Source organism: Leuresthes tenuis, unplaced genomic scaffold (genome assembly GCF_036924035.1).
Source record: "Leuresthes tenuis unplaced genomic scaffold, fLeuTen1.0.hap1 SCAF_13, whole genome shotgun sequence".
NCBI lineage: Eukaryota > Metazoa > Chordata > Actinopteri > Atheriniformes > Atherinopsidae > Leuresthes > Leuresthes tenuis.
This window is the reverse complement of record NW_027325367.1, coordinates 14,685,222-14,697,786: the sequence shown is the minus strand read 5'-3', so window position 1 is coordinate 14,697,786 and position 12,565 is coordinate 14,685,222. Positions and strand designations below refer to the sequence as shown.

General features: G+C 42.1%; 1 protein-coding gene across 1 annotated transcript; it reads right to left on the bottom strand.

The window, feature by feature from the left end:
* Nucleotides 1–4,613: 4,613 nt before the first annotated feature.
* On the bottom strand, nt 4,614–7,975 carry pou3f2a (POU class 3 homeobox 2a). Its single transcript, XM_072362031.1, has one exon. The coding sequence runs from the start codon at nt 7,973–7,975 to the stop codon at nt 6,593–6,595; it is 1,383 nt and encodes a 460-aa protein (XP_072218132.1). The 3' UTR covers nt 4,614–6,592.
* Between the last annotated feature and the right edge of the window lie 4,590 nt (nt 7,976–12,565).

Sequence of the window (12,565 nt, the reverse complement as noted above, 5' to 3'; positions counted from 1 at the left end):
CGAAATGTCACGAAATAAAACATAAAACCCAGTTTTGGAGATCTTTAATGTGAGGATCTATCCTTTCTTTTTCGAAAGCCTGTGCGGTATACCATTAAAAAATTACTGAACAGGGAGATTAAAACTTTCCAAGATCCTTATCCCATTGAAATAAGGAGCCAGTACATTAGGTGAAAACATGTTGGAAGCAGTATGTTCATTGCATCAATTGTCCACCAGAGTGCACTGGCAGCTTTTTTCCAATCTAAATTGTTCCACTCATCACCTGTAAATTTACAGGATCTCTGTAAGAAATAGTTCAGGATCTTAACAGCTGATTCTTCTAATCAAAACTACACTGATTTCACAGATCCAATAGCTTTTATTATGCGCCTTTCCCTGTGGACGCATGACGCATACGTTAACCTGTCATCTTACGCAGTTCCTCTCTTTGATTAAACATGAACATTTAGCAATAAGAAATAACAGCACGACTTCAGTCGTGGATTTTTGTTCATGAACAGTTTTACGGGTTTAAGATCTTATGATTTTGATATGATTTAAAACCAAAATATTGGGCTGAAAAAGTGTTCAGGACGACAGCAGAAGGTGAAGTCTATGGGTTTGTGTGTGTGTGATGTTGCAGCTGAATTTCAGTAAAACGATACAAACTGAAGCAGAAAAATTGAACAGAATTGTTTTATTTGGTGTCTTAAAAACCCTTGCCTGCATGCTATTGCCTTCTTTCATCAGTGGTCAGATTTAGCCTCATGGGAACAGAAGTTACAGTTTACTGTATACTTGTGCCAGCATTTAACTTTAACTATGTATTTTTTTAAATATTTTTATATATAAGATTTATTTATTTGTATTAATTTCTTGTTGGTTACATTAAGTTGTTTTAATGGTGGATGCACTTAGATTTAGGAATCCATTTACTGTTGATTATTTTGCACTTTTTGTCTTATGTTTACGATGGCTGAATATTGTTCTCAAAGTCACTTATTGATCTTGTATTAGTGCAATACTGTATGACTCCTGGTGACATGTTACACTGAATTAACAACATATTTCCATGCTGCCTCTCATTAGCCAAACCGCATGTGCATCCCTCTTTCCAGAAGTCCCTTGGAAAATGTTCAAATTCATTTCACTGCAGAAATAGTACTAAACATGCATCATGTTAAAGTCTATCATTCCCGCTCAGATCTGCTCTCGGCAAAAATATACAAGAAGTGGAAATTTTCCTCTGTTAACTCCCTGGTTAGGTGACGATAGAACACCAGACTGACCACCTGATCTCAGATCAGCAGGGTGAGGTGAGCCATCCTGCTGGAGATCAGTATCACTTCAACCTTTTTGTAAGTTCACTAGTCGCAGGACGAGACTACACAAGTCCTTCCTGATCTGTGTCTGTGGGCCAACTCCATCTGTCTCTGTGCTCCTCAGCATTTAAAGGTCATGGACCAGAGTCCCCCCCCACGGGTGGTGCATTCCCTTCATGATTTCAGCTTGTAGACTAAAGAAGCCATATTGCATTGTCTCTTGATATTGTGTGTGCTGAAACACTTGTGGAATCTCATCAGACTGTAAATAAGAGAGCCAGAAAATATATATATATATATATATAACTAATATGTCAACATGGCTTAAAAGAAAATGCTCTATAAAGCTTAAAAAGAATTCTTATGAATGTATCATAACTAGAGATAAAAGGCTGTATGACAATGGATGCATTATGATATTTCATTAAATATAGCTGTGATATTTTTCTTTGGTTTGCTTCAGTTCTTCTGTGCTTTGTTAGCGACTCACCTGAGATAAAGAATGTGTGCAAAGAGAACTATTCACTCTTAACATTTAAAGGTTTGTGCACTCTGGCATATGTCTGTCTCATAATCCCTGTTCCTTTGTGCTTGCTACCATATGACAATACTAAACCCGTCCAACAATTCTGAAGGATTAGCCCTGTGCCCTTTTCTTTGTGCACATGCTGGAGCTCTGGAGAAACACAGAAAAAAAAAAAAAAAGGCCAGAGGGGGAGACGACAAGTTGTGGGAGCTCCACTAAGAGAAGGAGCACGGATTCGAGTGAGAAAAGGGCATGAAAAGGGGAAGAGGCAAACGGCAACGAACAGATGAATGATATTTGATGGCTTTTAGCTCGTCAGATTTCTGCCTCCATTGTGCAAAATCCCAGGAAGATCCCTCTCACACAAGACAGAGGAGACAATTGTGGACTGACAATGATAGCGGAGTGTGAATCATCTCTGGTGTACAGTGTCAGAGGTGGCAGCTGTGTGTGTGTGTGTGTGTGTGTGTGAGGCTGTCTAACACGTGACTGTGCGCACGATGTGTGAGGTGAGGCCTTGTGTGCTGTGAAGGGTAAGCGTGTGTGTGTTTTTTTATGTGCGAAAATATGAATAATGTAGAGGATGCCTGTAGGAGCGTGAGGGCCTGGAGGAGGGCAGATGGTCGTCCACTGATAGGACAGAATCCAGCCAGCAGGGTCCTCCAGAGAGCTGGTTTCACACACATACACACAGACAGACAGAAACCCACAAAACCCCACAAATCATTCTTTTTTTTTCCTTTGTGCAGTCACTCTCGTTTTCTTTAAACGAAAACTGTACATGCTGAATCAGATTTCAAGTTACAGAAAAATCCTCTGTATTAATGGGATGAGTTAAAACAACACATCCCAACGTTGCCACATTCCTGTCTGGTTATTCAAAGACCGACTGAAAATAATTACAAAGCTTAGAGATTGCATTAAATGCATTATTCATTTACTGCACTTGAATTTCTGATTTTGAGCTACACTTAAACAGCAATTTATCATCCTGCAGCTACAAGTCCAGGATAAAAAGTCAATGTTAGTTAGAAAAAAAAGTACAAATATTGATATTTAAGTAAGTTCAAAGCACAAGTATTGGTCTGACCCTGCTGATGTTTTGTTAGAATATGATCAAACATAATCAAATTGTAAATACCAACACAGTATGTTGTGTACAGATTGTGTAAGTTCAATATTTGGACTTTCTCTTGCTTAGATATTTGGATCTTTTGAACATTTATTGAAATTAATTTGTGGGAAAGTTTGAGGCACCAAAATGCACTAATCGACATCTGAAATGTGACCCCGACTCCACACTTTTGTAATTTGTCAGAAGCCAAAAAAAGCCTTGAAACCACTAGTTTAATCTGTGGAAATATGTTTTATTGTATGCCTTTATTTTTAAATCTTTTGTTCGCTGTGTAAAACTACCACCTTGAAAGTAACAAACTAAAGTTGTCAAGGAAACCTAGTGGAGTATAAAGTACGACATGCCCCCTTGAAATGCAGAAAGGTGAGTCTAAAGTGGCATCACATACTCAAGCAAAGTAAAATACTTTTAACGGCACTTTCAGAATAAATGTTTGTAGCCACAGTGTTTCATTCACACAGGGCAAATAACTGAACTGAACTCTAAATGAGTAACTGTTTTGATTTATGAGTCACTGCATTAATCCTGAAATAAGTGTTAATCTACAAGATAAAGTGTTTTAACTATGCAGGAAGTAAAAGTGTTGACTGAGTTCTGGTACGAAAATAAATGACAGAACCAAATAACAGAAAAGTTTGCTAGAGATAGTGGAGTGACGTGGCCCAGCATTGTTTCAGCAGCTAAAAAGAAAAGACATTAAAAAGGAAAAATGATCCATGATCGAATCAACATTCTTTGTCCATGAGGCCATCGCCTTACACCCAAGTCAGGGCTGCATTTGGCCACTAGGTGGCGGCAGCACTCTGTTTTTGTTCAGGCCATCGATCCGCCCAGGTTGCAATAAATCACCGCGTGTGTTGGACACGAGGTGAACAAAAACCACCGGGAGATGTGTTGTGAAACACACAGTCTCTGGCTTTTAAATACTCTAAAATGTCCGAGATTATTCAAGGTAAAAAAATAAATAAGAAAGGCAAAAAGTGAGTGAGGCTCAGTGCCACAAAATGTACACTACAGCCACAAACTATATCTTCATCTATGTCTGGATTTCAAGCTGGAGAATGGGGGGAGGGGGTCATTTCATTTTTCCCACGATATTTCAGAGTCATGGTGGATGACATCGACATTTGTTTTGTGTTCTTAATACCCACGTTTGTACATCAAAAGTGACAGAATATACAACCTTTTGTATTTTTTTTCAGGGTGCATCGCGAGATAAATAAATACATCTGGCCTGCATCACCTGCCCTGCACCTGCTCTGATTTGACCTCCAGATATCTTGTTCAGTGCACGTTTCTGGCCCCTCTTTGGACAGGCCTGTCGCTTTCCTTCCAGAAAACTTTTATAACGTTTTTTTTTTTTTTTTTGGTTGTTATTTTATACTCTAAATCACAATTGTAGATTTATCCTGATAAAAATGTGAATTGATGCTTTGCATCGTCTTCACGGGTTTGTCTCTTCAGCACACTCACATCAGCGGGAGCAAACACCTGACATCTGAAGGACACTTCCAAGCAACCGAGACGAATTGATAAAATCCATAATCGCAATGCAAGGCCGAGCACAGTTGAAAGGAAGAAAACAAAAGAAAACAAAAAACCCAGCTTGTTGCTTATTGTTTTTTCCCCATCAATAACGAGCAAGACTGCACTTTTTGTAGAAAACAATTAGGATTTAATGACAAAAAGCATATAGAAATTGTGCAATCGTTGATTTCAGTTTTCCTCATTGTTTGATCACAGATTTCAGGTCAATGCTGTTTTTGTTTTGGTTTTATTGATTCTTTTTTTTTTTCTTTCTTTTCTTCTAAACCTCAGAAACTCAAATTCAGCTGGAGGATTGCCTGTGGTGGAGTCACAACCAGAGACAGAAATACCGGGCCTTGTTTGAACGAAAGGCTAATAGTTATATAACACCTGCGCTTATAAATAAAGAAAATGGCCCCTGTGCGTACACACTGCAGAAGATTGCGTAAAATATTGCTGTGATTATTCTTTGATGATTGACGATGAAAGGGAGGTTGGAGATCCGCTTTGACGTTGTTTACATTCAGAAAGTTCTTACTTACTAAATGAATGATCATTGCCCACGCCATAATATTAAAACATCACCGTCTCTCCCTCCTGCAGTCATCTGAATTCTTCAACTGTTTTTGAGTTTCTGACTTTCAACACTTTTTTTTTATCATCATTAGAATTTGTCCAGAGAATTATTCTCCGGCTGCTCCTTGGATTTTCGCCACATAAAACCACACACATCAGATTATTAATCACAGGATTTAGGTGGCACAAGAACACGTGTCCGCGTTTGTGCTTTGGCACAGACTGACAGGAAGAAAAAAAAAAAAAAAACAAGAACAAGCGAACGTACAAACGAACGAAGCAATACAAAAAAAAAAAGGAAAAAGAAAATGAATGCAGATCCATTCTCACAGATCATCTTCTGCGTGAATGAGAGAGTCAGAGAGTTGTAGCCATTGTGGCCAGAGCTGGTTCCAGGAAATAGTCAGTGTTTGTGTGTTTCTCTTATTATAGGAAAGCAAGGCAAAAAAAGGAGAGGGGGCTGGATTGTTTGTTTGTTTTGTTGTTGTTTTTTGGGGGGTGAGGGGGGGTCCAGCCGGACAGTCTTGGTCTCTTTCTCGTCACAGCATCTTGGAAAAGGTACAGAAATAAAACAAACAGCAAGAAGACTGTAAACAGGCGCACAGAGATGTCTGCACAGAGAGGAAAGCATTACGGTCCACCAATACTCACTCTCTATAGGAACCTTATTATTATTACTATTTTCATTATTATTAGTAGTTTTATCATGATTATTATTGTTGTTGTTATTATGCCGGGACTTAACTAAATTCAGAATGTGAAATTGTATCTTTTTATATTAAAGCAGGGAGAGATTTGCACTTAATCTATTTATGGATAGGCCTACGTTTATTGTAAATGCATTAAATTACCAAAACAGCTTAATGATAATAATAATAACAATAACAATAGTAACAATAATAATAAAAATGGTGATAATGATAGCAATAATAACAAAAGCTGCTGGCTGGTATTGGCTTCCGTTTTTAACATTGTGGGTTACAGCAGGTGTCTGCCATTTCAACCCCGTCTTGCCACAAGCTGCGAAGAACCCCTGTCGCTTTTGTTATGATGGAAAGATGGCGTTTATTTACCCACACTGACTGCGACTAAATCATCAAGCCCGAAGCTTGTTTTTTCTTTTTTTTTTAATGTCCCCCCACCACCACCCCTGCGGACCCTTCTTGTCCACACCACCCTCTGCTTTTCTTTAATGACACGTTACATAATGACACACTGGCGCCTCGGTCGAAGATACAGAAAAAGCGCATCCCCGTCGCTGTTTTTTGTGAGGTTTTTTTTTTCGTCTTTTTTTTTTTCGGGTTAGCACACACTAGCTCAATATGCTTGGCATGAAATCTCTCCATACAGCACGGCTATGAGTATTTTCAGCGCTCGGTTGCCACTCTGTGTTCCCGCTGTCCATCTAACATCTTAACTGGCCGAGGTCCAGTTCCGAGCGGTCCAGCACAGAGACTTAAACAAATAAGGAGGCATTATACCTCCATAAGGGGTCCGTGTTTTTCTCAAAATAACAGACAGGGGTCACTGCACAGGAGTCTGTCCTCCGTGGTGAGGAGGGGTGTCCCCGTACATGTCTTCTCCTCCTGCTATCTGTCCCCCAACGGGTGTCATCCTCTTCTCCTTCTGCCGCCGGTTACAAAACCAAACCCTCACCACCTCCTTTTCCAGCTGAAGGCTGTCCGCTAGGGAGTTGATCTCCGCCGCTCCCGGTTTTGGACATTTGAGAAAATGGCTCTCTAGAGCGCCTTTGACGCCCACCTCAATGGAGGTCCTCTTTTTCCTTTTCCTCCCCTGTGCCGCGATTTTGTCCAGACTAGTGGGGCTCCCCGAGGTGGAGTCCGCCTCCTCCAGCCACTTGTTCAACAACGGCTTGAGTTTACACATGTTTTTGAAGCTGAGCTGAAGTGCCTCGAACCTGCAAATGGTGGTCTGAGAAAAAACGTTTCCATAAAGCGTCCCAAGAGCCAGTCCCACGTCCGCCTGGGTGAAGCCCAGCTTGATTCGCCGCTGCTTGAACTGCTTGGCAAACTGCTCCAACTCGTCAGAGGTCGGTGTGTCCTCGTCCGACTGGTCCTGATGGGCCCCGTGCTGGTGATGGTGTGAGATAGACTGCTGGTGGGCCCCAGGGCCGGCCCCGTGTTCACTGAGGTGCGGACTGTGGCTGTGGTGGTCCTCGTCCCGCAGGGGGTGGTGGTGCATCCCTCCTTGATCTCCCCCCGGCATCAAACCGAAACCGGACTGGGTGTACACCAGGCTCTGAGTGTCAGATGTCGCCATGCCGGAGATGTGAGTAGTGGCTGTGCTGGTTCGCCATGCTCTGGCGTCGTGATGCGCCTGCTGGTGCGCTAGGTGAGGGTGTCGCTGTTGCTGCTGCTGCTGCTGCAGACTGCTGGAGTTCTGCAGCTCCTCTCGGTCACTGTCATGCAGTATGGGCTTCACGTCCTGCTCTCCGAGAGGACTGGATGGCCACGGCGCCCCGCTGTCACTGTGAGACAGCGCCGTTATCCACTGGTGCGCGTGGCTGAGCGGATGTCCACTGCCCGGTAACGTGCTGTAGTCGTTCTGGAGCAGGGTGTGCGCGTCCCTGTACGCTGCCGCCTGCTGCATGCTCCCGGACTCCGAGTGTGGCGGCGGCGCGCTACTGGGGGTTGTAAGGACGCTGTAGTGGTTGGACGTTGCGGTCGCCATAACTATCGGAGCCAGAGTGATAGTTGGAGTTAAAAGGAGGCTGCCTTTGACAGTAACTCTTTTGCGCCACGGGGCAGCTCCGCGTCTCTCTCCAGCATCTCCCGGGCGCTGTGCCAAGGGGACGCAGAGGCGCGCACCTGTGGTCCGCCTCGCTCCGCTCTTTATTGGCCAAGAACGGTTGACAGATGTGGTTACCCCTGACAGCACCCCGCTCATTGGTCACGGGAGATTGTACAGAAACCCCAATCGCTCTGCCCAACAATACAAGCAGTCCTGCAGCATGTTGGAGTACCAAGTGGAGGGAGAGAATCTGGCAGATGAGTGTAAACACAGAAAAGGCACAACACGATCGAAGAAAAAACTAACAGTCGTTTCTTAAAGTTTCTCATTGTTGTTGATGTGGGTCAATAGGTCAAATTTGTTAGTTGCGTCAAAAACGTCGCGTAAAAGTTGTAGTTTTCACATTATTCAATACAACACATGAACCTTGAGGGTCCAGAGCAGTGCCATATTACATTCTTATCTCATTTCCAGGCATTTTAAATCAAATACTCGGGGGGATTTTTTTTCTTTTTTCTTTTCACCGTGAAACACTGAGAAGTGTTCCTTACGAGAAACCTCCAGCTGCCTCTCTGCCCTTAGGACGCTGTCCAGAAACACACACAGAGGAGAGGGGCCGCGTGCTTCCAGCTTCTGCCCCGTTGCCATGGGGAGTGCGGTGAATGGAACAACAACGCCCACGTCACAGCTGCAATTCGCTCCTTCTTTTCGTTCCGTTCCAAAGGGCTCATTGGGGCCGCGCGCTCGGCCGTCGGGACAAATAATGGGGGGTGAGCGGAGAGGGCAGCTCGGGGCCAAAGAGAGTGGAGGCAGCAAGAGCCTCAGTCTGCTCTGCACCCACCGTGTCCCCTTCCACCTGCTTGTTGGGTAAACTTTGAGATGGATGCACCCACAGTGGCACGCGGGGGCTTGCTCTCCCTAATGCCCTCAGCGGCTCAGGCCTTTCGCTTTCAAGATGTGGAGTCGAACCAAATACTTAATCCAAATGTTTCCTGCCTCACTACTACACCGAAAGAGTAAAAAAAGTAATTACTAATTAAATGGCCCTTTTCTTTATCAATTGATCCCACTTATGATTTAATGCAGGATGTATCATAAATTCCTGCTGTTCACTATCAAGTAAAGTTTAGGCCACTGATCTGTGATTTGATCAAAAATCGTAAGGTTTGGGGTGTTAATTAAAAGTAATTGTATGTGTTTGGCTACTGAACTGATATGGAATCGAGTTAGCTTGATTTTGGTTCCATACAATTTTTATTTATGCTTTTCTATTTGTGTATCAGTTTGATTATAAATAATAGTTTCTTATGTCTATGAGAAACTCTGCTTTAGAGAAGATGTGCTTACATTCAGGTTTCTAAATCTAAACACGGTTAGATTACTTATAAATCAGATATGTACTCTTTAGCATTGTAAATACTAAACTGATATGAGCTCATCATATTAAGTAATTGTCAATTGATCATTTGTTAATGAGAAGCAACTGGACGCCATGATATATCCTTTATTAAATCATCACAAGTCATGTGTTAGTTAAACATCAATCGTGTAATTTGTACCCTTATCATACTTTAAAACATTACCAGTCATGACACCCTCATATGAATGCATTGAGTCCTGTAAATTTTGCTAATGACACATTTGTACTTTTTTTTTTTTTTACATGTAATGTAAAGTTATGACTACTTCTTCCATCTTTCCAACACAGATTTGTGAGGGCGACGGGCCTGTCGGTAAAAGAATAACAGTGAACTTTGCAAAAAAGAAAAAAGTCATCAAAGCCCTTATTTTGCATTATCTGCTGCTGCTATCTGTAAATTAATGCAGTGATATTGAAATGAAACTATTCCTCATTCTGCTGAGTCTCCCTGAAAGCCTCTCAAATCCCTCAAGGCGTCCTTGGACCTACTTTTGGCAGTCACAACTTTTTAGGAGATGTGGTCCTATTGGCTCAAGGTGTGGCTCTGGCTGTAAAACATCCCAGCTGTTAGGAGTTTAAAGAAACCTCAAGGAAAAAAATACATTGATGTTTCACTCTTAGACACAGTGCCACATCCTGGGTACTATGACAACCCGGGTGTGTATTTATTTTAAATTCATTGCACACAAAGACAACAGCATTCATACAGTTGATGAAAAACCACAGTACAGAGAAACTGCACAAAGGAGTTGATACGCTACTCAATGAATCCTTTGACTCATACACAGGATAGGAGGATACACAGACATAAACTGATGCACAATGAATTACTCGGATCGAAAGAACACTGGCTTATGATTAGGGTGTAATTCGAAGAATTACCAAATGTGTCGCCAGGGGCTTTGGCAAGCCGTGTGTTGAGAGAGGCAAAACATATTACCCTAACAGACTAATATGCAAACTACTGGCTGCCCAATCACAGGACTTAATAACGCATAAACGATGCCAGTCCTGTTCTTACAAGTCGAAGAGGTCGCTGTTAATTCAGTTAAAGTCCCGGGTATGCTGTCAACACATGTAACATTTTTACACTATCTCACTTTCCCTCTCTGTTTTCAGGAGTGAGGGTTAACGATGGAGATTCAGAGCGTTAAATTAACAGTAATTATTTGGCCCCAATGCTATAAAGATTCAATTTGTTTGCAAGTCTAATGGATCTAAGTGTCCCTATGTGCAGGCAGAAATCTGTATGAGATGTTCATGATTAAAAAGCACACAGATAGAACAAAAACAACCACAGAGGAAAGCCATCTGTGCCTTTTTTACATGCAGATTTTGAAGAAATTTCATTCAATGTAGATGTACAGCTTGAACTCTGCACTTTTCCATTCCAGATGTGAAAAGCCGTTTCTGTTTGTTGCTCTTGTGTAAACAGTGCCACCTGCTCTTCCCTATTGCTTTGAGACAGTATGGTTCAAGTGCGAGGTGAAGCCATTTATGTGAGTGAACCAGTGCTCTAGTTGCTTGCACTTTCTCCAGACCAGTATGTGACCCACTCATTTCCCTCCCCCTGTGGGAACCCTAACACAGGGGTAACTGTGGAAGGGAGGGAGGAGGGGGGGCTTCTTTATGCTGCCGGACACAGGGAGATAATGGCCATTCCTCCACAGCTGGCCCTCACAATCAAAGGAAGAGGGAGCTCGGAGGATTCCAGCTTTAACCAGGCCATTGTCTGGGCTAATTACATCTGAATGCACGACCCCAAGAACCCACCTCCCCCTTGAGCAAAACCTTCACAGAATACCCCAAACAACCCTTCAGAGATGAGGGAGAGTGCACAGACACGGGGGACACAGAAAATATATAAACCCTAGACTAATTCATTACCCAGAAAATGCGACACAATTGCACACAAACACACACACACACACACACACACACTCTGAAGTTGTTCATTACCCACATACATATTCCCATCCCCAGCAGGCTGTCATCAAAGTGTTGTGTCTCACTCACACACACTCACATGTGGCACTCGGCATTAGATCAGATCTCAGTTTGCTGCTCTCAGAAGAGATGAGGAGGTCTTAAAGGACTTAGGTTGAATAGGAAAAACAGTGAAGAGCCTCTCCCCAATGCACCCCCCATGATCCCAATCTACACACTCCCTTCGGCCCCCAACCTCCAGCGCTCAACTCCATCTGGGGCCTGAACTACGCAGCTCCACAGTGTGTGCAAAAGCTGTTTGGTGATGTCGAGTGATAATTCTAGAATGTTACAAAGTTTGGCTGCTTTTTTTCTTCTTTTTTTTTTTGTAAAATACAATGTAACACATTTGTTTTGCTTTTTTTTTTAAATATAGCTAGTCTCTTGCTTTTTTTTTTAAATTTATTTTTAATCTTAGTAGTTTCTCACTTGTTGGCAAGTAGCTGGATTGTATTGGAAGTCTCTAATGACAAATCTGTCAGGGCATGTGTGTCGTTCAGCTAGCAAGATGGCGAGGAGGACAACTTATGTTTTCACACCGTTTTATATTGTGAAACCATTGCAGTCAGCTGCAGAGAGCTTTTGGGAAGTACCTGCAATCATAACATTGCTACTATTGAGATCCATTCAGGATAATAATGCAAAACTTGTGAAATCCACCTTTCAGTATGATTAAAGCTGTTCCTCAGAGGGAAATTTACAATCATGTTGCTGGTTACATGGTGGAGGAGTTGCTAAATAGAAGTCTACAAAACCTCCGAGAAATGAAATCCACAAGCGCAAGAAACTTTAAAGGGTATTGTAATGTACCAGAGTCAAGTCTCCCCAGATCTATTTGTATTCTTGTCCAAAATGTAAATGTAACACAGTCCATAGTTAGAAATGATAAAATGGCAGTTCATCCCCAGCGTATTGTTTAGTGAAAAGTTTATGAGACACAAAGGGAAGTGTGAATGACCCAAACTATTTTTGAATGGGAGCAAATTAGAAAAGAGCAACAACTGCAGAAATTGTGCTGTAGAATGAGTTTCAATTGCTCTAATCCCAGCAACAACTTCATCCAGTCCCCCTACCTCCTTATAATCATTTCTATCCATATTGGCAGTGTCATACATGTACATCATCATGTGTGAGACATCAAATGTTGATTTGTGATTGACGTCAGTGTCATCATGAAAGGAGACGTAAGCCCCATCTCTGTTTGATTACAAAGGAAAATGAGTGTTGAAAATGTAGTTTTTGTATCATTTTTGAGACTTTATTGTGAAACTGTAACATGGACCAACAAAGACGTTCTGTTTAGAGATTGGGTTGTTAATCATTGCAATTTCAAATGCAAA

Coding starts and splice junctions, on each gene's coding strand:
- pou3f2a (XM_072362031.1), bottom strand. CDS start 7,975: ATGAGCGGGGTGCTGTCAGGGGTAACCACATCTGTCAACCGTTCTTGG.